We start from the raw sequence: 25,862 nt of genomic DNA on the forward strand, positions 1-25,862 counted from the left end.
ACGAGACCAAAGCAAATCCTGGGAAGAGTGAGGAGTGTCAAAGGACTATTTTGAACAATGTGGCAGATAAGAATGAACTTTTGGGACAAAGAAAAAGTTAAGTGGGTTTCCTAGGAAGTACCTGGGTGAGAGAGGAATGCAAAATCCCTCCTCTGGTGGTCAAAGACCCAATCTTCTAAAGCTGTGCCCTGAGGAGAGAAGCATTGTTTGCTGATTGCCAGTTACATGATGACAGGATCAAAGGCCCAAGCTGTATAAAGGAAAGAATGAACTATTCATGGTGGTTCTTGTTCTGAGCTTAAGCAGTTATGAACTTGTAACCACAGAAAAAGCCCTGTGAGGGGTTTGAAGGACTTATCACCTTCCAGAGCCCTGATTGGAATTGGGGATAGTATCCGTGTAGGTTTTTTTAATGTTTCCATTAGTAATGTATTCACCTGAAGAATAAATGTGCTTGCTTAATAAAGTAGGGTTGCCAACATTGAATTTTAAAAAAATATGGGACTGTTTTCTTAGCACTCCTGTCCCAACCCTTCTCCTGATGTTGTTTATTATTATTAATAATAATTTAGCAGTACTCACCTACTGAACGCCAGGGTATTGCAGCACTCAGCAACTCCCCATCTTGTTATAGAGAGAGGAGAAAATAAGGGAGTGTTGGCAGCCCTGCATGGCACCTGGAGAGACAGCAAAGCTGGCCACTAAACCATCTGGTTTGCTGGGTGTATGTGATACCGTTTACAGACCCAACACTAAGGCTAAAGGAGTGAAGGAACAGTATGGAGCCAAGAAGGCTCTGGCCCTCAGCAGCTGAAGAACATGCTCCAAATGGAGGACCTGCCAAAATGAGGACTCTGATAGTCCAGAAGGGGATGGGGGAGAGATGAGACTGAAGGAAAGCAGTCAGGCTGTAGCTTCTGGGCCTGAGACACCTACAGAGGAAGGGTCTGGATGGTGGGTAAGGCCTGATCTCCTTTCTTCCCCCATCTTTTCCCTAACAAGGGGGAACAATAGGATGCTGAAAGTGAGCTCAGAAGCACCAGCTGATTGTCTGAGGGCTTGGCTACATTTTCATGTTATACCGCAATAAAGCCTCTTAGAGCTCTCTACCTTACTCCCCGTCCACACTGGCAAGGCATGGAGAGCACTCGAACTCTCTGGCTGGAGAGCTCCTGGTTCTCCACCTCCACGAGAGGATTAACAGCTGTTGCATGTTGGGTGAGACTCTGCAGCTCCAGTGTAAACGAGGAGTTACGTTACAGCGCTCTGATTGACCTCCGGAAATGTCTTTTGTCTTTGTTGGGAGGAATGCAGAAGAGGCCCCTTCAAAGCTCCATTTCGGAGTGCTGGCTGTTTATCTGGTCTGAGAAAAAACAAACAGCTAATGTTTGCTTTGAGTGAGGTGAGAGGCAGGGGAAGGAGAGGGGTCTGAACTTACAAGACAGCGTGCTGACACACTCTCAGCACCCCAAAAACCCACTCTCTCTCCCCCCACGTACACACAACACACTCCACCCCACCCCCTCCCCATTTGAAAAGCACATTGCAGCCACTTGAATGCTGGGATAGCTGCCCATAATGCACCGCTCCCAGTGCAGGTGCAAGTGCTGCAAATGTGGCCACGCCAGTGCGCTTTCAGCTCTCAGTGTGGACAGACTGGAGCACTTTCCCTAGTGCACTCTCCGAAGGCTGGTTTAACCCGAAGTGCTCTACAGCTGCAAGTGTAGACAAGCCCTGAATGGTTGAGACTGTGTGAGTAAGAGAGAGAAGCAGAGTGCTGAGACCACACCCCAAACTGAAGAGAGAACAGAGGAGGCTGGTGTGGAGTATCACTTCAAAGGCTGAGACTCTCCTCACCTCTTTCCCCTGGGGGCCTGAGATGGTGCCCAGTGGAGATGGAGCTTTCAGGTTCCCCTACCTTTCCTTCATTTGACTGAGAGAACCTGGGGAGCACCAGGGGTACAATGAATTGTAACTCTGCTGCCAGGTCCTCAGACTGCCTGGCAAGGCCATCCCAAGACCCCAGGAGAATGAGCTGCAGCCTGCCCACAAGGTCTGCTGGTCCCCAATTGAAATTTGCTACAGGGTATCACAGTGTAGGCAGGGAGCGATGCAGCTGGAAATACCCCTCTCTGAAGGGGGAGATATGTGAGTCTGTGCCCAAGAGAGGTGACAGTCGAGAAACCAGAAGGCTAAGAGTTGGGTGCGTTTGATGGGCCATGGAGGGAGGGAGACAGTTGCAGTTACCCTGAACACTGACAATTATAAATGAGCAATTGCAACACAATTCTGATTTTAGATTCCTTTAGCATCCTTCATTTGGCCCTGGTTTCACAGGTTTCATTGCGACAAAATCAAATAAACAAAAACAATCAGTGTCGTGCATGTGACACCGGCTGCTACTGTTCGAGCATTTGAGAGAGGACTAGTTTGGCTGCAATACAGTATCTGAGTGTAGCAGGGTGTCTTAATTCAGTCTAGATGCATTTGTGATTGTTTAACAGAGACAGTTAAATAACTTGCAGTGCATATTTGATACATTTGGCCTTTCTTTCTGTTCACAAACTGCCTGTGAACAGACTTTGGCATTTGTGACTGTACAAATTATTCACAGCTATGTGTGAAATTCTTTGAGTAATTTTTGATCTGCAGATTGTTCACAGACCATTCCTAGAAAACATCCACCTGTGTTAGTTATGTGATTTACATGATATTACTTCTGCTTCAAGATTTGCATGGCTTGTATAAATAACCAACAGAGGATGAAATGCAAATTTAAAACAGACTACACTATTTAAAGAATTTGCTTTTGGTAAATATTTGAGCTTAGTTTACTTTTGGCACATATTTGATTTATTATATTTTATAGAAGAAGGTGAAAACAAAAAGGTCATCTCCATGATCCAATTGATTTGAGAAGGGAGGACATAATTCCTGGAAAACAGAGACTTAAATTTACAAAGGGGGAAAGAAGTGGGATTACATGATGTAAAAGTAGTGGGGGAAATGGGCCTTGGAGGGTTCTCTGAATGAAAAGAACACTCCCAGCAATATGAAGCTATGAAAGAATAAGCGGTACGTTCCGGGCATGTTACAATCCTGCTAATGGCACTGGGCATGGTCTGGTTACTTGATTGCTTTCTACAGTGAAAGGATGGCCTGGCCTTCCACTGTTAATAGAATGTTTTATTTTGTTTCTAAAATATAATGTTGTGGTTCAGATCAGGATTTAGAAATTTTGAATAAGCCCGGAAGAGCAGCAACAAAAAATCTTGCTCATCTTAGTCATGTTAACAAGGCCTTCCCTCAAATCAATAGGACTAGTCATGTAGGTAAGGTGAGATGGATTTGGTCAATACTGCAGTATAGATTATATACGATTGTAGACCTAGCACTGGAAACCAGATGGAGTCTTTTTCTCGTTTGTGTTGACAGTGTGAAAAATATTTTTGTCAATTGTTTTTTTTTTTAACGATATAAGGATTGTTAGGAAAGCTGAGCAGTCATATTTGCTTCAGTGTTTGTGCATTGATTATAAATAATTTCCTCCTCTGTTGAAGGCAATGATTTATAAATGCAAGATCATCATTCAAAACTAAATATAGAGTTCCACTAGCAAATGTTGCTTCTTTCAGCTAGAGTGAGCCATATATGGACAAAGTATGATACTGAGTAAAATCTAAAACCATGGTCTGGGCTGCTTGTGGAAACACACATTCAGAGCATAGCCAAAGCTATGTAGACCCACAAAATCCATAAATTTAAAAGAGAAAAGGTTAAAAAAACATGCACTGCTGAAAAATGACTTTAAAAAACATTTTCTGGCTTCCTCCCAAAGAATATGTAACCTTTGCTTTATTTTATTAACTATTTAGGACTTGACCCAGCAAAGGTTTATGGCTAATGGGGCTACTTGCAGAGTATAAAGTTAAATGCATACATATGTCTTTCCAGGATTGGGGTCCTATACTAGAATATAGAAACAGAGTCCAATACTCAGTTGCCTCAAAGCTTGACTCAGCCCAGCTGGGGAGGGGTAAAAGGGAAAATGTCTTTAAGCCACCTTTACAGAGTCCTGCACTTAGGACGGTAGAATCCCATGCACTGCTACAGGCTGGGAACCAACTGGCTAAGCGCCAGTTCTGCAGAAAAGGACCTGGGGATTACAGTGGACGAGAAGCGGCATATCAGTCAACAGTGTGTCCTTGTGGCCAAGAAGGCTAATGGCATATTAGGCTGCATTAGTAGGAGCACTGCCAGCAGATCAAGGGAAGTGATTATTCCCCTCTATTTGGCACTGGTGAGGCCACATCTGGAGTACTGCATCCAGTTTTGGGCCCCCCATTACAGAAAGGATGTGGAAAATTTGGAGAGAGGCCAGCAGAGGGCAATGAAAATGTTTAGGGGGCTGGGATACATGACTTATGTGGAGAGGCTGAGGGAACTGGGGTTATTTAGTCCTCAGAAGAGAAGAGTGAGGGGGGGGATTTGATAGCAGCCTTCAACCTGGGGCGGGGGGTTTGAAAGAGGATGGAGCTAGGCTGTTCTCAGCGGTGGCAGAATACAGAACAAGGAGCAATGGTCTCAAGTTGCAGTGTGGGAGGAGCGATGGTCTCAAGTTCCAGTGGGTTATTAGGAAAAACTATTTCACGAGGTGGGTGGTGAAGCACTGGAATGGGTTACCTAGGGAGGTGGTGGAATATCCATCCTTAGAGGTTTTTATGGCCTGGCTGGGCAAAGCCCTGTCTGAGATGATTTAGTTGGGGTTGGTCCTGCTAGATGACCTCCTGAGGTCTCTTCCAACCCTAATCTTCTGTGATTTACATCCCCAATTATCCAGAGCTTTTCATTGCTGGATCAGCCTGATGTAACTTAGACTGAGTCCTGCACTGTTTTTAAATTCCACCAGCACCCAGGAGGCTGTTTGGCAAGTTGTGGGTTGCTGGAGAACAGCAGCATTCCAGGCACAACTCCTAAACTGAGGGCTGCAAATGAGCATAGTGCTCAGCCAGCTATCCCAGCTCTATGCTACTCAGGAATCCCCAGATAACTGAAGCTAGCAGGTGTCCAGCTTCTTTGTGTGTTGCAAAGCAATTATTCCACATAAAAAAACCTACAGTGCAATAGCACACTGATAGAAATTTTCAAGAGGAAAGAAACTCTTCAGGTAGTCCTCATAGGTATGTCTCCAAGCACAATAGTTACTTAAAATTCTGGCCAAACATTTGCCAGATGTTCCTGGAATTCTTCGTCAGGGTCAAATCCTTCTGCAAGCTAGACCAGGGCTGAGTGGATGTGAAAAGAGAAGAACCAGACTGCACCATAGCAGCTCACACCTAAATACATACACACAATTCTTGGTTAGCATGTAAGAATGTAGCTAATAAATCCTATGGAAGGCAACTGCCCTTTTAAAAAAATATGACTTCAGTATTTCCCACAAGTAGCCTCAAATATTGTAACACTCTTGTAGCAATTTTCTCAAGTGCAGTACAATGCTGTAGTAATTTTACACTGCAACAAGATGTTAAATATGAACTTCATTAGAAAGATGAATTCTGCTGTCATAGAAACTCTCCCCACAAGTCTAAAACAAACCCCCAACTGCACCTCTATAGACCTCTATAAGTTACTTTCATAACAAAAAAAAATTGTTTTAATTTTTTTGAGGAAAGGTTTGAGTCAGATCATATTGTCTGGATCTGTTAACTCATTCTCAAGATTACCTTTTCCTCTCCCACAAACACCTACCCTCCAAAACTTAGCATGAGTGTTATATATTTTTCTAAATCACCATCCTGTACCTGACTTTTTAATGGAAGAAACAATATCCAGAGCCAAGACTAAATATTTTATTCACAATAGAGAGCAAAGTCTCTCCCGCACTGAAACTGAGGCTGTAGATTATTCTGGGCTGATAAAAAGATACAATGGTAGGAAAAGAACTTTCTTATAAAGAATACTGCTCTAAAACAATATCTCTCTGAGGGAGGAAACTCATCTGCATAATTACATATAGTCAATTCAGTTTTAGAAGCCTCTGGAGTATAAATATAACTTACTCAGGGGAACTGTTTTGCCAAAATAACTAACGAAAGTGTTTGAGCAACTTAGCACTTTGATCATTAATAGGATTATTCAGAACCACAGTGGCAGATGACATCTTCCCATACAAATTAACTGCCTCATGACTGAGCGGATAGAAATTGGCAGATTCTAAGAGCCCAGTATGCCATCAAGTGAAAAACGAACAGGTGGATTTAATAATTGCAAAATTGCCAAGCTAATAGGTGACATGGTTTAACTGTGATCATCTTCACGAAATACGACGTCGCTCAGCAATTATCACTTTTAAAAATCCCAGTGGTGGTTTGACTGACATTTCTAATATTCCAGTACCATGCAGGAGTGTTTGACTAAGCATAATGAAGGACCATTATGATGTTATACACTTAGCTAGCAATCATCAGTTACGCTTTAAATTTAGGTGTCAATATTAAATCATCAAGAAGGATTGCCGCAGGTAACTCTTTCACAATCTCATCAATAATGCCTTGCCAAGTACAATCCTTTAGAGACTTAAAATTTACAGTGAGCCTAACATGCTTTTGTGGCCACATAATTATTTTTATTATGCTTTGTGGCAGTGTTGGCTGCCAAAAGAGGTTCTCCTAAAATCCCAGTGTGACAAAAATCAATTTTCAGATGCAAATTAGGGTACCATAGGTGACATTTTTCATACCCAATAAATTGCTTGTCTGTGGCTTTGAACTAATGGCCACATAAACAAGAGCGATTGGTGCCAAGGTATTGCATTATAATCTCTGTGAAGTTTTATGTGACTCATACTACACATTGAAAAGAGAAACACAAAAAGAGGGGGACACTTCTTGCAAGAATCCTTCTTCTTATCCTTTTCCTCCAGTTTTACATCATGTATCTCCCTTTTCCCAGCCCCTGACTCCCCACCTCTTCTGTCTCTCTCTCCCTATTAATTCCAGTTCTCTCAGTGATATCTTTCTACAGCAATTTTTGCTTCACTACAACAACTCCTTCCTCACCTGGGAAATCTGTCTGAAGAGTAGCCCTTACTAATTAGCTTGTTACATTCTGGAAACTCTGCTTCTACCATGGTTATGATCCTTGAAATGATGAGCAGTGACAGGAATTCATCCAAAGCTTCTCGAGTGCAGCTTCTGATGAGCCACCTACCTAGCCCAAGTAACTTTGATTTGAATTTCTAATATAAGAGTACAGTTTAGCAATAAACTAGGAATTTGCAGTGTAGTTACAAGCAGAAAAGGGCGAGGACCAAAACTTCTGATCTAAACACCCTTAAATCTTGAAGTTGTTTGAAACCCAAACTTCGATCAGAATTTGGCCTCTGTCTTAATAATGGGTTAACCCAGACCTCTGGATCTCTAATTAAGAGGCTGTTTTGTCCATTACAGACATGAAAGGTCAGTTTTTGATAACATTTCCCTTTTCTGAATCACAAACACCACAAGTTAGATATTACACCATAGGGATGATTGATAGTGCTGTGGAGCCATACCAATAACCTGTTTTGTTGTATTTATGTGCCCTTGCATGGTACAGTAGATGCACTTTAAAATGCCAATTCTAGAAATGCTAGGGTTCTAGTAGAAAGTATAGTGAGTATCACTGGAACCGGTAATATCTCTAAAAACAGAATGAACTTTTTAGGTGAAACATATGGAGTTTGACTTTGAATAAAGTGCTGGCAATTTTTGGACGCTTGTCCAAACCTTATCTGAATAATCCTGGTGAACCTGATTATTTAGATGGGTCATCCTGGGAGGCCTCTGCTGATTGTGATGCAAATGAAAACAGGGTGAGAAGAAAATTCCTATGGTATGTGGACATTTTAACTCCCAGTCCTAGTCCTGAAATGAAATCTGTTTAACTAACAAACAAAACACATCATATTTACTTGGGCATTTTTCAGACCTCTTTAAAAAAGGTTCAAAGTTAAGTTCAAGTTTTGGATGGAGGCTCAGATCAATCTTTATTTTATTTAAACTATTCCTTTTTTCCTCTCTACTTATGGGTTCAAATAATATCACTAGGAAAATATGATCAGGCTAAAATAACTAAGAGGCCCACTCCTGCTATCTCGTTTGCCAATGCGGATCATGGGGCCTATGAATATGAAAATAAATTACCCACCTTTTGGAAAAGGAAGAGGCCGTTTCTGTTTATCGTTCTGGTAAATGGTATTTTTTCATGTCATTGTTCTTTAGATATATATGTAGTGTGTTTTCCACTGCTGCTTGCAGCATTTACCTAGCTCTGTGGATCTGAAACGTTGGTACCTGCTATTAGGATCATAGAACAGAGAGCAAAGTTTTTGTATGTCAGAGTTGTCAGCACAGCAATGCAGCATAACAGGTTCCTGACACAGTGCAGGCACAGCTTACAAAACACATTTTTTAACTTTTGTTTGTGCCACTTGGTTGGCTGAATTGCATCGGTTTATTCCTTAGAAACAATAGTTTATTCTCATTGCCACAGCAATGCCTGGCAAGGCATAGCATATGGAATTCAGGGCAGCATGCCACTACAGACTCCACCCTGTACTTCTGGAAGGAGAAATTGTGATGGAAAGTATGAAAACTACTGTTCCAACTTCCAGTCCTTTTAAGGGCACCACAGCTGTTCCCCCATCCAGATATCTAATCTGTCCTTCTAACCACCTATATAGCCCCTATTAGGTAGTATCTTAGTACTTCCTCACCAAGAAACATGGCCCTTCAACTAGTGCAGAGACTTTGAAGGCAACTCCTTAATTCAAAGATTTAGATGGCAAGATTTTCTCACCGGGTTACAGCTCCTTTGTACTACTGGGGATCCACTAGCAAATGCCCAGCAGAGAGTTCTCTTGGTAAAGGAGATTTGCCTGTTATTTGCACCATAGCTGGATCTTGTGCCTTTGTCCTCTTTTTCGAGCACTGGAGGTGGGATGGGACATGTCATAGGTCAATTTACCACCACAGTCGTCTTTTCTGGAAGCAGCGTCAAGTTGCATGGGGGTCAAGGCTGTTCTGAAGACTCAAGGAACAAGAACTGGCTTCTGACACCTTCACCTTCTCTTTTGTGCTGAGCAAATGTAGCCCATAGATCTCGATCATGGCTAAGTGCAGAAGATGAGAGATGACCTAGTCCATGTATCTGTCTTATAAAAATTGATAAAGTGGATATAAAATGCATACAGGACAGAGGTCAAAGAGGCTTTTGAGCCAGAAAATATATTCATTGATGGTACGTTAATGTACATTGGTATTATGGAGGCTCCCAAACAAGGGTTTAAGTAGGGATTTGGTGAATAGGTAGTTCAGCTATCTTGACCATGTTCTATGCTATTGGAAATTAGCAGCTATTTGCACAAGGAATTTCATTTGAAAATGGAGCAACACGGTTATGTAAACTCTTAGAAAAGTACATTTTTGGAAGACTTAGGACCCGGTGACTTTTTAGCATAGATTATTACATCCCATATGTTAAAAAAGTAAAGGTTTAGGAGTGCAAGAACTGATTCATTTAGACTAATAGGGGGTCTACAAGCAGCCACACATTACGTGACTTGTTCTGATAGTGTTGGCACTCATGATTACTAAAAGAAGACTGTTTCAGTTTTCGTGTAGTGATCAAGAAAGGTTCACCTAAGCAAGACTTCAAATGATTAGAACAAGACAGGTGCTAAACCCATCCCTTGGCTTATCCATGTGTTAGTAGCTGAGGTTCATTAACTTGTCAACACCCCTTCCTTTCTGAGAAGCATAGTGAAATGCAAAAGATGATGTGCAAATCAATATCAGAGTTCTTCTTTACTACTGTGTTGAATATGACACAAAGCAGGTTAAGAAGAGAAAAACATAAGGATATTGTTAATATGCCATTCTTATGAGCATGTGAATCTCACAGCTAATTCATAATAATTCTTATCCTCATTGTTACAGAAGGGTAAACTTTTGGACTTGGGGGCTGTAGTCTGAGCTCTGAGACCCTCCCACCTTGCTGGATCCTAGAGCCCAGACTCCAGCCCAAGCCTGAACGTCTACACCACAATTGAACCGCCCCTTAGCCCAAGTCCCGTGAGCCTGAGTCAGCGGGCACGGGCCAGCCATGGGCTTTTAATTGCAGTGTAGACATACCCTAAAGAGCTCTAAAATCTGTATGCTTACTCAGGTTGTCTTTAAATTTGCTTTGCCTCCTGTGGATGCTGGGTAGGGTAAGTTAACTAAATTTAGGGAAGAGACCTCTAAAATCTAGTGTTGTTTCCAAGTATGAGGATTTAAAATGACATCAGGTTTAATAATATCTTTAATAACTGGGGCAACAGTTTGAGTATAAAATTTATTTCATACAAGAGCTACATACCCTATAACATAATCTCACATGCTTTTCTTTAAAAAGAATTGCATATCCTGCTAGCATTGCATGATGCCCTCATACAGATTCTCTTTGTGAAATACTGTACACCGCACAGATGAAGGATAATCCTTTTCACACATTTCAAGGTGTCAGAATCCTTTGACACCTAATTATTTAGGTGGATCAAGGCCAGGGAAGACTGAGCGTTAATCCGGAAGGACCTACAAAACTAGGTAATTGGGCAACATGATAGCAGATGAAATTTGCCATAGATGAGTACAAGGTAAAGGTAATGCACGTTGGAAGGAACAATTTAAACTATTCATATACACTAATAGATCCTGAATTGCTTATTACCTTTCAAGAAAAAATGATCTAGGAGATGTTTGAACAGCCCATTGAAGACATATGCTCAGTAAAGGGTGAATTCACTTCCTAAATCCTAATTTGGGCCCTAAATAAAATAGCCTTATTTTCAAAATTGCTGAGCATGTATCTATTCACAGGGTACCACTTATTTGGCCCCCCAGAACCAAAGTATGTGAGCACCTTATAATCATTAGCATATTTATCCTTACAACCCCCCTGTGATACCACAACCCCCATTTTACAGATGGGAAACTGAGGCACAGAGAGACTTAGTGACTTGCCCTAGGTCGTACAGGAACCTTTGGTGGAGCAAAGAATTGAACTTGGCTCTCCCAAGTCCCAGCTTAGTGCACTAACCAATGGTCCATCCTTCCTTTCCAAGCAAGCCACTGTAATGAGCAGGAATTATGTGGTGCTCAGCACTTTTGAAAATCCCACCTCCTTTTAAATAGCATGGCTTATATGATTCCACTGACCAGAAACCCAATGTACCTTACCCTAGTTTAATTAATTTGCACAAAGCCTGTCTGCTTAAGGGTTGTACAGATGGTGACTATTTTGCTCTTGAAGGACACTCGTTTAAAAGGCAACACATGTAAATTAGAAAAGAAATGTTTTTATGTAACCATGACTGTCGCATGTTAAGGACAATGGGTCAGATTTCACACATCAGTTAGAATTGTGTATGATGTTGTGCTAGTTGTGTTAAAATTACAATTACTATCAAACCTCATGTTTCATGGTAACAGATCACTCAGCTACAGTCAGGAACTCGAGCTCAATTAGGTGCATACATTTAGGCTTCCATCTTCTGAGACATTCAGTGATGACCACTGTCAGGAACATGAAGCCAGATGACATGGTTCATTGATGTGTTCCAGCAGGGCAATTATTTTATTCCTGATTGTTGATCGTGTCAGATCCACACTATGAATACCCTAAATTATACTTTATTTGCAGTATGCAAGTAAGGGGGCCTTCTGGATTCTACATCTAATAAAGAATTGACTGGGATCCCATCCTCTAGAAAAAGCTGGTTATTCTCATCTGCATCTTCCATGTTTGTATGGGAAGATTCTTCCAAAGCGGATGAGATTTGACCCGAAATAGGTGGAACTAGCTCCAAACAACACTAACTTCTATTATAGTACAGAAAAAGTTGGATTTGGAAGTTAAAATTGAATATAAATTAATGGTAATCTTGGATAGAATCAAGTGCTCTTAGGTACAACAATGGCAGTAATTTGAGAGTTGGCTTTGTACATATGAATATTCACTATCTCTTACCTAAATTAGGATCCACATAAAAACTCTTGAATTCAGAAAAGTTACATGGCTCTTTTTGATAGTCTCTTTGAGAGCTTTCCATCTGTAGTCTAGTAAATGGATTATAAACAGAGTCGTCCTAATTCTCCAGTGTCTACATTACCATTAGTGTGTCCTTGTTGCCAAGAAGGCTAATGGCATATTGGGCTGCTTTAGTAGGAACATTGCCAGCAGATCGAGGGAAGTGATTATTACCCTCTATTCGGCACTGGTGAGGCCACATCTGGAGTACTGCATCCAGTTTTGGGCCCCGCATTACAGAAAGGATGTGGACAATTTGGAGAGAGTCCAGCGGAGGGCAACGAAAATGTTTAGGGGGCTGGGATACATGACTTATAAGGAGAGGCTGAGGGAACTGGGGTTATTTAGTCCTCAGAAGAGAAGAGTGAGGGGGGATTTGATAGCAGCCTTCAACTACCTGAGGAGAGAGGGGTTTGAAAGAGGATGGAGCTAGGCTGTTCTCAGTGGTGGCAGAATACAGAACAAGGAGCAATGGTCTCAAATTGCAGTGTGGGAGGAGCGATGGTCTCAAGTTCCAGTGGGTTATTAGGAAAAACTTTTTCACTAGGAGGGTGGTGAAGCACTGGAATGGGTTACCTAGGGAGGTGGTGGAATATCCATCCTTAGAGGTTTTTATGGCCTGGCTGGGCAAAGACCTGTCTGGGGATGATTTAGTTGGGGTTGGTCCTCCTTTGAGCAGGGGGTTGGACTAGATGACCTCCTGAGGTCTCTTCCAACCCTAATTTTCTATGATTACATCAGTGTGAGTCCTTTGCCTTCAGCTGAGTCATTGGTATAAAACTGATGTAAGGCAATGGAAAATCAGGTCCATTATTTTCATGTTTGAGTATCATTCTGACTGTAGTAAGAATCTGTACCCAGGGTACTTGTCAACACTCATCCTTGTTTGTATCTCACAACTGAATTAAGCTCTTAGGATCAAGCTGATAATGCCAGTTAATTAATTTGGACTGAGTAGAAGAAATAAGGACCAAATTGTGAAGCAGATTTATACGCTAACATTTCAGCTCTTTAGGCCCCAGTTCAAATCTGGCTTGGAAAAGGAGGAATTTGGCCTCAGCCTGGTTCTAACTGGGCATTTTGTCTTCATCACAGACCACCACTTCACTTGTTAGTACTGGCAGCCTCTGCTTAGGAAAAGCATAGAACTGTAATAGCAGGGGGAACTTAAACTCTTTAGAACGTCATTCCTATATAGTAAAGAGTACTGGAAAATCTCCTGTCTCTGTGGCATGCTGTGCAGTCCACAGCAAATCTGTGAGATCTACCCTGCATTCTCACCCTGCAGTCTAATGCAGCACATTGTTACAGCACCGAGAAAGAGCCACCTTCCCTCTCCACTTTGTGCAATGCATTTTTTGGTGTAGGATAACTGGCAAATTTTGCACAAGAGTACCTAGTTAGCCATTACATGGGAGAAGGAAGCTTGGAAATCAGATCTGTGTGCCCCAAACTGTTTTCAATTGAAAGAGCATATGAATTAGCGTTGTATTTTAAAACAGGCCACACAAATTCCAGATTCAAAATGACAGAATTGGGAGATTGGATACTTCAAAGCTTGGAAATAGGGTACAAGGAGCCTGCTCCTCTGCTGCCTTGCCTATGTAGCTACTTGCACTGTGTAAAGTGGACTGGAAATGCTACTATTCTGACTGGGTAGCGTTTTACACACACTGTTGCACTGGCATGAATGACTGCACAAGGTACAGGACAACAGAATGAAGCCCCGCATCTCTGATCTCTAGGTCGTTATCTGTATGAAGGCTATTCTGTGGCTTATGGCAGCAGTGTGATGAGCTGAGTCCAGTTCCCAGTGGATCTCATAAACAAATTTGAAAACCAGGGGTTAGAGGTGGAGGGATGTGAGCAAACAGCTCCTATTTATCTGCTAAAAGCCAAAGGAGAGTTCCCACTGGTATTTCTCTATCTGGCTTACAGAAAGGCTGCTCTGGAAGAGTTCCTCCCTTGGTCCTGGCTCATGAAGTCAGAATCCACCAGGATTTCTGAACTTTTGGGTTCCCAATACTGGCACTGGGGGAGTGGAGGTGACAAGGGAAGACAGAGAGAAGAAGGGTGAAGATAGGGAAGCTGGGGAGAGGCAAAGCAAAAAGGTATGTTCATGGGCAAAGGAAGCATGTGCCAAGGTGATTGACAGAGAAAAGTAGGCATTTTGGGGGGCAGAGGACATCAGTTTAGCATGACCTTGGCTGCTGAACAATATTGAGTGACAGTGACCTTGAAGGATCAAAATGAAGGGGGTGTCACAGGTTCTGGGCAACTGAATCTGCATTCCTGGTCTGTGGTCCACCAAGGGCACCCTCTTTTGGCTCCAGCTCTTAGCCATCACCTCTTTTAGGTGGCGACCTGCAGCTCACTCACTCCTGACTGTGTGTTTTAAGGCTGCACAGCTCCCTGCCTTACACTGCGATATCCCCAGCAAGCTAGTCTGCCTAATGGCCAGCACTTGCCCATTGCTTTCGCTCTCTGAAAAGCCTATGACCAGTGTCTTGCCGCAATGATAAGTTACCACATGGCTCCTTCTAAGGAAGCACGTTTATTCTTAAAGTAAAAGCATTCCAGTGAAATCATATTAAAACAATCAAAGAATCTATATGCATGCTCAAATCTGAACAGAGGTCTCCTCCAACTCCAAACTAGGTTATAGTCCTTCAAAACCACAATTGGGTTTTTCCAGTGGTTACAAGTTCATCCATTTTAGTTCCAGAACCAGAATGAAAAATGGGCAGTCCAGCCACTATTTGGGCTTTTGATCTTGACCTTCTGTAGCAGGTAATCAGCAGGCAATGACTGCCTCCGTGGCTTCAAAAGGCTGGGATTTTGCATAACCAGGGTTGAGGAATTTGCGTTAACCTCTCCCCAGGAATGCCCCAGGAAATCCATTTAACACGTGTTGTCCCAAAAGTCCATACTTGTCTGGCACCTTTTCAAGGTAGTCTTTTGAACTCCCAGGTCTCACATCTATCACATCTCCCCCAAAGAGTGGTTAAATACAGTCCCAGCCCACAATAATACATATTATTTAATGCAATAAGGTATTGCAGGGAATTGCCATATCTATCCCAGAAGGATATTAGAAGAGGGAGAAAAGACTGGGATTAAGGGTGGGAGGATTGTGGTGCTTTCACATGAAAAAGAAGAAGGGGGTGGGAAGAGGGAGATTCAGCTGAAGGAGTAGAGGCAGTGTTTATGGGGAGAGGGTAAGGAGAGGTGCAGAGTTTGGGGAAGGATGGCAAGGAGGATGGGGGTATTTGAGGGGACAATGGTGAGACCTAAGGATGTTTGTGAAGAGCTCAGGGGTTGGAGGGAAAGGGAAGGGAAGGTTGAGAGGCTCGTGGGGAGTGAGAGGAAAAACTGAAGATTTGTTGGGGGGGGAAGGCAGGCATGTTTGGGGAAAGAGGGATGTTGAGCCTTTTGGGGGATGGAGGGAAAAGAGGGTACTTGCACTGCTGGGGACCTGTGTGACAGAGACATGTGATTGGGGCTGCACACACTAGATCCATTAAGCTATATACATGATTTTTACATACAGTATTTTTGCTTTAGGATACCGCGTAATTGCTTTTGCGCATCATAGTCATAATGGAATGAGTTCCATGGTGGATGAGCAATAAAGCACATACCTATCCAATGTGTTAGGGATCAGGGATAAAAAATGATGCTAGCTTCCCTGCAGCAAAGGGAGAGCTACTTTACAAGCCGTGCAGGACCACACATGCTATGAAAAAAGGAAATAGAATAGTATGCCAGGTAAGATGGTCTTTCAGATAGAAAAGAGTTTTCTGTATCGGGAATTGTCCCTATTCCCCATGGATGGAACACCAGAGAAACTTGCCCATGGCTGCTATTACAACTCCCGTGCAGTTTGTGAACCCATTGGACATATCTGTATGCTACTTCCCTGACCTGTCTCCCCCCACCACCACCACCGTTCTCCCATGGAAAGAGGTTGCTCCCTGGTGTACAAGAACCTGAGGAGTTCTCTGTGCAACACCCTCTTTTTCCAATGTGAAAATGGGGGGATTTACAATGTGAGTGGTTCCCTGGAGCTAAGCAGAAGCTGCAGGATTTAGTCCTTAGAATGTATTCAGAGAAGAAGGATGGCTCAGTGGATGGGGTGTGCAAGTTTAAAGACCCTTGTTCAATGCCTTGCTCTGACACATTGCTTCCTGTGTGACCCTGGACAAATCACTTAGAGCCAAATCACTGAAAGTATTTAGGCACCTTACGATGCACCAAGGGACCTTAGAAATTAATGGGAAATATTTAGATATTACACATTTTAAAACTCCTCTATTGTGCAAGGGCCTTTTATTCTTTTAACAGTGGGGTAGATTTTTGTAAAGAATTATTAACAGAAAATGGGGGGTTTGGTGTACATTTCCCAAGCGTGGCCTGGACAATTTCCTCAGAATATTTCAGATCTCCTTCGAAGGTAGGATGTTTTCCTTACATATGTCTGTGACTCTCCCAAACTTCATCAAAGGCAGCCCATCTTAAATATCAAACAGACTGAAAGGGCGCTGGGATCGGGGGGAACAGCCTTTCTAGCTACACTATTGAAATTAGTGCCTCTTGTGAATATTACAAAAACTAAAACACAAACTGCTGGCTCAAAACCACCATCATTATTTCAAAATGCACAAAAATGAAATAGGAAGTCAATGAGCCCTCTCCTCCCTACACTTCCCACTGTCTCCGATTTAGCCTCTGGCATTTTCCTTTGAGATTATAGGCAGCTGGGAGTAGAATATATATACTCACTTATATCAGCAGTTTCAGATTTCAGACATGACATAATTTAAACTCTTACCCATCAATACACCTATTAAAGATCTGATTTTATAAATCTCCCAAACTATGACACTACCTTCATATCTGAAGTGACTTGGGCAAACCTAGGGAAATCTACACACAGGTCTGAAAAATAATTGCAGAAACTTAGAAAAGCAGATGGTTCTAAAAGACAAATTTACATTTTCTGTTCAGCTCTGTTGAAATAGGTAACTGAAAATATAAAGAAAGATAACTGAGTAATTTAGAAGAGTGTTTCTCAACAACTGGTACCTGAGATCTCCCTGATACTGTTTAGAAAGGCTGAAAGTCTGTCCCCTCTATCAAAATGGTTGAGAAACATTGATTTAGAAGATGATGCATGAGGAGAGTTCTCCTGAAATGCATTCAGTGTCATTTTTCACCATCATGGAGGGAGTTCCAATGGAGAAGAAATAATCCTTTATTAGTAATTTTTAGGTTTCAGGAAAAAAGTTTAGTCAAACAGCCCCATCTGATGATAAGAAAGTGGGCAAACAAATCACTATATGCACATTTTCTATGGCTACTTACAGATCCAAACACTTCAGTTTGAGAAACCCCACAATCTTTTGATACCATGGTAAAGAGAAACTGTGCGGGAGAAAAATCTCCATTGTATTAGGCACAGTACCTTCATGATCTGTGCATTGTTATATTTTATTGCATTAGGGCAGTGAGTATAAAGAAAATTAGTCTGTTTATTTACAATGTGGTTGGACACACTGAGGATCTCAAGGTTTTGGGGCATCTTTAGTGGCACTGTATTATCCAGGATATCAGACCAATACTCTCTATTGAGGTGAGTTCTCCTGCCTTCTGCTATAAAAGCAACTTGTTTCTGTCTGCTTCATGCCAGTGGAGATTTTTTTTCCACAGTGATGAGTAATGCGAGTTAGTAATGTGTCCAGGTGAAACTTGAGACATAAGGTCAAAACAGTAGTTTCCCAAAGCACATATTTTGCAATGTTATCTGACATGTGCAGTCAGCCAGGGCCTAATTAGTTGTTTATCCATGAAGGGATACCTTATTATATTTAATGAGCAGTGTGCAGCCAATGTGAGCATTCCTGCTAGAGGGGTGATTCAATATGGTTCAAATGAAAATACACCCACTACAGTAAATAATGATGGGAAAAGTCTAGAATGTTAATTTAAAGTAACATTTCTTTGTCATTTCTGGATTAGTCCCAGAATAAGTAACTCCCGTGGTTAATGAGTGCGGAAAGAGAAAGCTAATGGCATTCAGTCATTATCAGCTTTGACTTAGAAATACTTTTTGCTGACATAGAATAAGGTGAGCTTTCAGATACATTAAAGTTACACTTGAATGTAGACAGAGGATTTTTTTACATCATGCCTCACAATGCATAAGTCCAAGATAATTATAGAGCAAATAATTCTACAATGCAGAAATGAAATGGTTTTCTCTGGAATAGTCTTGGGTATTCATATATACAGCTTAAAAATAGGAAGATGTACTTTTGGCTATTTTTAATGCATTTATAAAATAATAATTATTTACAAGGGTACTAAAATATAGAATTGTAATAATGTAAAACAAAATGTATGTTACCGTCAAAAGGCTAAAAAATCCAATACCCCATAAAAAAAATGATAGCCCCTCATTAAATAAACAGTTAGTAAATCTGCAGTTAGAGATGTCATGAATTGGTGAGAAGTCAATGAATCGATCAACTTGTGTAATCTGAAGATCTGTCTGTCTATGTATGTAACAATTATAATAGTAAAAAACACCCACGCAATTAAATCCACTTTTCCGCTAACAATTTCCAGATGCTGCCTCATTGTGCATACTTCAGAAACTTTGAATCTCATATGTTCAAAGATAGATGATTCTCCCTAGTATACTGAATTCTAGTTAGATTTAAGCTTTTAAAGTATACAATACAATTTGTATGGTGGGATTTACAGGGAATGAAGAGAGAGACTATTTATAAGTAGGTGTCTGTGTATCACTGGCCTCTAAAATTCTTAATTTTATTAATTGATCTAATGATTTATTTAAACAGCTGTTCTTAAACTTACTTTTGAAGAGCTCATGAATACAGTTGGGTCTTTCCAGAGTATTAATAATAAATGCCAGTGTTTTGATGCTTTGGCAAACATTTAGAAAATTTACTTTCAATACTGTTGATGGTAACCACCAGGTAGTGATGATTATTATAATAATCTGCACTTACAGCACATTAACACACATTAAATAAATCAAACACCCTCTCTGAAATACAGTAGATAAGGGATAGATATAGAGAAGACTATATCTCCCAACACTGATATGCAGCCACCTCCAGCTGCTCTTTTACATCACACAGCCATGTTACACAACAGTGGGAGTGAAAGAGAATGCCATATTAAATTGCAATTTCCGGGAGGGGGTCAGGTTGCTTGCATTAAAAAGTAAATGAACTCTGTTTGTTTTTTTGTGATGGAAACTGCTATTGACCCCGTCTTACACCATCAAACCTAATTTATAAAAAACAACTAAATGACAAGAAACACAACTGCTTTCCTGGTCACCTATAATGGGTTACAGATTGCCACTCCAGTGATATTTCCAACCCTTATTGTGACAAATTGATGAGTGTTCGGACATCTAACTTATTCCCCTGACAAGTTCTAATGAAGTTTTCTCTGCCAAGAGTAATGGTGCCTGTTAGTAGAAAGTGGCTTGGCTATTTATTCAAATTTTCAAGAGGTATTAAGTCCTCAAAGAGACTCGTACCACAGGCTGGTGGTGGTGAGGAAGCTGAATTGAGAATTCTCAAGGGAACTAGGCAAGTCTGAACCTGTGTAACATCGTAGATTACGTAGACTTGACCTCTATCAACTCAAGGTCATTGCAGTTATTTGGATTAGTCTTTTTTTTTTTTTAGCACACGCCTAAATATTAGAAATATGAACCTCGTCCGGGCTTGATGCTTGTGTAATGTGACTAGGAAATTAAATTAAATTACTGGTATTGTATCTAAAAATGGCACTCAGTAAAGTGAAAGGCCTGATGCAAAGCCTGTGGTGAAGTGGTGAGTCAGATAGTCAAGTGAGAGTTGGATGCCAGCCCGATTCTCCGTTGTCTAGGGAGACAGTAGCTGAATCCTTGTAAGTGCTGAGGCAAAATATTTCTGTCAAAAAGTTAAAATTAAATAATGCTCATTCCACTACCTACTCCCTTGTTTACTGAAAAGGAGAAACATCATAAAGAAAAACATTGTAACACAATTTCCACGCAAAGTGTAAATGGAGTTAAGATTCCCATCTTTTAAATAGGATGGCAGATCTGAGATTGAACTCTTTCAACAGCTACCTGTGATTAACTCCTTTGTACTAATATTGTGGGAATCTTTCCGTTGCCTTTATTAAGTTTAATTGGATTGCTAGAGCTGCCTGGCCCAACCCTAGCCATGCATTCTGCACAAACAGCATGAAGAAAGCTTGAGTCCCATTGTTTAATTGAAAAGAAAAGGAGTACTTGTGGCACCTTAGTTACCAATTAAACAATGACAGGTTTCAGAGTAACAGCCGTGTTAGTCTGTATTCGCAAAAAGAAAGGGAGCTACAGCTCACTTCATCGGATGCATACTGTGGAAACTGCAGAAGACATTATATACACAGAGACCATGAAACAATACCTCCCCCCACCCCACTCTCCTGCTGGTAATAGCTTATCTAAAGTGATCACTCTCCTTACAATGTGTATGATAATCTAGTTGGGCCATTTCCAGCACAAATCCAGGTTTTCTCACCCTCCGCCCCCCCCACACACAAACTCACTCTCCTGCTGGTAATAGCCCATCCAAAGTGACCACTCTCTTTTGCTCAATGAGTTGTAAAGAGAGTGGTCACTTTCTAGATTATCATTCTGCAGTTTCCACAGTATGCATCCGATGAAGTGAGCTGTAGCTCACGAAAGCTTATGCTCAAATAAATTGGTTAGTCTCTAAGGTGCCACAAGTACTCCTTTTCTTTTTGCGAATACAGACTAACACGGCTGTTACTCTGAAACCTGTCATTGTTTAATTGGTAACTACTCACCAGTTATCAGTGGCAGAGTTTTGCTTCTATAATTTCTGTGACAAAATCCTATTGCTGAGACAACTTTTCTGGGGGGGGGGGGGCACAGCCTTCTAAGAGATGCTAATATTGTAATACAATAATAATATTAAAGTGATATTGAGACAGTAGCTTACAACATTATCAAAAGGTATAACTTGTGCCATTTGAAATGATTTCATAATCTTTGCACCGTGCTCCAAGAAATGAAAAAGGTGCACCCAGCTACTGTGATTACATATACAAACTACAGGCCTGATTGAGTATGCACTGAAGTCAATGCAAATCTTTTCTGTGACTTCATTAGGTCAGGCTGTGTGTAAGCATAGAATTCCCAAATCCTGGCTTCTGTGTTGGTCACCATTAACAAGTCAGCATTTGCCAACTGCTACTGCACAGTGTTAGCTGACATACCATAATTTCCCCTTTTACTTAGAAAAGGAAGTAATGTAACTGTGCAATATATATATATTGGTAACTGTTGATGTCTTAATGGCGGCCAGTCCAGAATTCTTCTGCTTCCCTTTTCTTTTTCCAATTTTGTTTATGTGAACTTGATAGTGACGTATATAGGCTACTAGCTTAATTAGTCATATCTGCGTGGTGGGTGAAATGTACCCCTGTGCAGAGGGGCAAGCATCCCTTTAATTTCAGTAGGTGACAAGAAAGAGAATAGTCACCACTAAAAAGTCAACAATCAGATGTAAGTGTTACACAGTCATCTGTACAGGAATGAAATTTACTTTATATGAGTATTCAGACATCTCTGACTGAACTACCAAAGCCCCATCCCACCCTGCACTGGACTCATTGTAAAACCCTGGAAGAATTCTTTATTGTTCCAATATCTTGCTCATAATGCAGAGGTAAGGTCTTCTAGTCTTCCTACCTCCTTTGACACCTCCAACACTTTGTGATAATGAACGTGGACTGAGGTAGTGACCAGTTGCATAATCTTTGGCTTTTTGCAAGTGGGGAACAATCCGGAAAAAGATTAATGATGATTGATTGTGGGAAAATGTATGAATTAATTGTTCATGACTCAAGTCTTCCAGTACTAATGGAAATGGGTTCCAGATAGAGCTAGTCCTAATTTGTATTGGCAGCAAAAATAGACACAAGACACTGTGATACAGCAGTACATATGGAAATCTGGTACTAGATATTGCCTGGCTATTGCTGAACGCTGATCATGCCTTTGAGTGGTGTGCATCTGGAAATGCCTCCCACTGAACTGAACACAGGGATCCATACTACGGGCAGGAATCAATTTCTGTTGCCTTGTTCATTTGCAAAGGCATTTTGGGAGATTATTCTTCAATATAATGTAGCACTTCATGAGCTCAGAGGGGTTTGTGAGACTAGGAGTCAGCATGGATCAAAGTCGTCATCACTGTAGTTCTATTTGTGCTAAGCTGAGTAAAGGAACCTTTTCATTTTGGACATATCAATGTTCATTCCTTGCCACGCTTCTCAACCACGTCACATAGACACATGGCAGCCTAAGCTCCTGCCTGTATTTACAGCAGAAGTGAATTTGAAAGCTTACTGTATTGTACATTTGCCTTTCGGTAGAATTCAGCTTTTTTTATTTTGACACTTTCAATGTTTTTGTCTTCAACTTTCTCATGAATTTTTATTAGGCAAAATTCATTTGGGAGAGAAATTGAAAGACAAAACAAAAACACGGACCCAAGTGTCTTGCAGATTGAAAGACTAAAGAGAGGTGGCAATGTGCATGGGATGGAGGGGAAAATATTATTAGGGTGGGCCTCAAAGTAATGAAGGCTGAAAACGGATTTTCTTGATAGTTCTTCCTCGTCTTTGACTTCAGCAGGATTGGAATTGACTATTGCAGGCCTGAGTTTCCCCTGCTTTCTGTTCATTGTCCACTTTGAAAACTCATACTAAAACCAATTGAGGCAACAGTTTTCAGTTACTGCAGACTGTCTATTAGCCGGAGGCACTAGCAAGAAAGCGGCAAGAACAGCCCGTGGTTGTTTCCTGACACAAACAAATCGTGCCTTTTAGAAAGCTCATTTACAGAATTACAAAGGTGTTGCATCAACCACCATTGAAATGCATCCACCTCTGGGATATAATGCAGCAGCTATTGTAACAACACCCGTACACAGCAGTTTGGGTCCAGAAGAGAGGGAGAATGTAGAATGTAATTACCCCTGCTGAAATTTACCTAGATTCTCCCATGGATATAGCTACTGTGATCACGCAAAACTGTCATGAGATCTTTAATGACCATAAATGATCAAAACCTACCTCACTTTCACAACTGATCCCCCCAACCAACATCTTAAATACATGGAAATTGCTTAGCACCAGGTTTTGAGGATTGATTCTACCTGACTCGGATGGAAATGTGATACTGGTAGAATTAACCAACACCACTTCCACCAGTATGTTTGTTTACCTGCAGGTCTCCTACCCAAGCACTTAGCTGGCCAGATCTCATTTGGTTTTTAAGATTCAACAGGTTCATCAGATGGGAAGGTAGCGCAGTCGGAGGTGGAGACTTATAGAGCTACTGTGGTTGCTTTCAAGCTAAGCCATTTTTTCTACTTAGGCTGAAAGTTAGGCTACAGGAATGCAAGATGAACAGTGCATGCATAAATCATTATTGGATCGTCATAAATGGAATGATCCTGAAGATCAGACTGAATAGTTTAAAGATAATCTTCATTAATCACAAAACTGGTTCAAGTCTTGAACTAACAATACTCTTCCTGCTAATGAGGGTTGAGAGGATGTATTGGCAAGGTCCTGGCACCTGGAATTTTCTAGTCAGAAATTAAGATCTATGCAATGGGGATAATAAATTCATGCTGTCCTGGAGGTCTTGGATAATTACTTCCCTCATTTTTTTTTTTTTTTTTTTTAGGAAATCTTTAAGATTGAAGATGGCAGTCTTGGAATTCTAAGACAAAAAAGGGCCATTGTGGCAACAGCAATATTAATTCCAGAAAATCAGAGACCGCCATTCCCCAGAGTCGTGGGCAGGGTAAGTCTTGACAAAACAGAGCATCAAATTGCGATATTAAGTAATTCATCCATTTCTCTTCGGTTTTTCTGTAGCATCGATCACAGTGGTAGATATATGCTGGACAAAATTAAAGAGCATGGAAGCCAGACAGAAAGAGGTGATTTCTCTCTTTCCTTTTGGGACAGAGGAGCATGATTTTGATGTGTGTTGGATTTTTACTTGAACGGGATCAGTTCTGATAAAACAAGTTTATCAGAGCGGTATGTTTTTAACCTCGGCACAAACTTCACAGTAACAGTCACCTAACAAATGTGCTTGTCCAGTATTGATGTCCACATGACAAGTCATGAAGTTCTATTTGAGATCAGTACATTCCCTCAGGAGTATAGGATGGGATATCTGGTGTCTGATTTTGTTTTTAATTGTGGCTATAGCACCCAAAAACTGACATGCATACAAGGCTTTGGACTCCTTTAATCAATCTACAGTACCCAAAGACCATGTGTAGCTGGTGGCTTATTTGTATAGATCTGTCAAAACAAGACCCTATTTTGTGTATCTCTGTAGACACACACACACTCACACTCGCACCCCTGCAGTTCTTATGCATAGATTTTCTGAACTGCACACATATAACTTGCATATCCATTTGGCAATATTGCTCATACAGCAACAATAATTGAACATACAATGAGTCATTTAGGCATCATTTGTTGTAACCGCCTGGACATATTTTGCACATGGGCATTTCTCAAATATGGGCTTGTAACTGGGTCGGCACTCACCTCTCGTGAGCGCCCCCTTCTGGTCTGGTGTGTCTGTGTTCTTTCAGTTCTGGTGACCCCTTTTGGTGGTTCTTAGGCAGTTTTTTCAATGACTCAGCCCTCCGGCTGAGTCACACACATTGTCTTCATGTTAACCAGAACAGACCCCTTCTGGGGTATATAGTCAGTGTCTCTCTAGCCCTCCCTGGGCTTTGATTTTTAAGTAGTCCAGCCCTTGTATGGGGCCATATCCCCAGGCATTCCTCCCTGGAGATACTATCTTCCTGCAGCCCTCCCCAGGCTTAGTCCTTAGTCAGTCCCCGCAGCCAGCCAGGAGCTCCCTCAATACTCCCCCGGTCCCTGCTAGCAAACTGTCTTTGGCTCAGTCTTAGCAGCCAGCCAGAAGCCTCTTGGTCCCTGCCAGCAGACTGTCTTTGGTCCTGCTGCTCTTCTAACCAGTAACCTAGTCCTTTTTTCTCCAGCTCGAAGCAGCAACTAACTGCTGCTCTGTTCTGCAGCTCCTTTTGTATGCTCGGCCCCCTGATTGGCTGTTCCAGTGGTCCCTCTGGGTGCTTCCTCACAACCAGTCTAGGCTGCTTGGAGGACCTCTCCACTGCTCCTTTTCTGGGATGGGTGTGGCAAAACCCTGAAGCCTCCAGCATTTTATCCTCCTCCCTGCCCTTATTCCTCACACTGATACTAAACAGATCTCATCAGAAGATTTCTTTTCTTTTGGGGCAGACTTGAATTTTTTTAAGTACAAGTCTTGTTTAATTGTGAAAAATCCACCATGGCTAAGCTTTTTCTTTGTTGTTTAAAATAACCAATAACTTGGTAAGAGGTTTTTGAACATGGGCACGATAAATATTTGATATCTTAATGTCTACATGGTGCAGCAATGTGTAGTAAGGATGTGAGATTTCTAAAGTACACAAATTGTTCCATGTAGACCCTGCTGGTGTGCACTAAAAGTTCGCTAGTGTGCTTTAACGTAGTGCTGTTTCAAAGAGAAGATGGCAGCTGTCGAGTTCTCAGATGTGAATGATTGAGACAAACAAGAAAGTTATTTTATATACAGATCTGGTAGG

The 25,862-nt window shown here is 41.4% G+C and overlaps 1 protein-coding gene across 1 annotated transcript in view; it reads left to right on the top strand.

The window, feature by feature from the left end:
- Positions 1-25,862, top strand: part of CDH13 (cadherin 13) — a 758,666-nt gene that overhangs the window by 269,597 nt on the left and 463,207 nt on the right. The window contains exon 4 of the mRNA XM_074968836.1: positions 23,909-24,028. Coding sequence (XP_074824937.1) covers positions 23,909-24,028 — 120 coding nt within the window. The remainder of the gene's footprint in view (positions 1-23,908; positions 24,029-25,862) is intronic.

This window comes from Natator depressus, chromosome 12, assembly GCF_965152275.1.
Source record: "Natator depressus isolate rNatDep1 chromosome 12, rNatDep2.hap1, whole genome shotgun sequence".
NCBI lineage: Eukaryota > Metazoa > Chordata > Testudines > Cheloniidae > Natator > Natator depressus.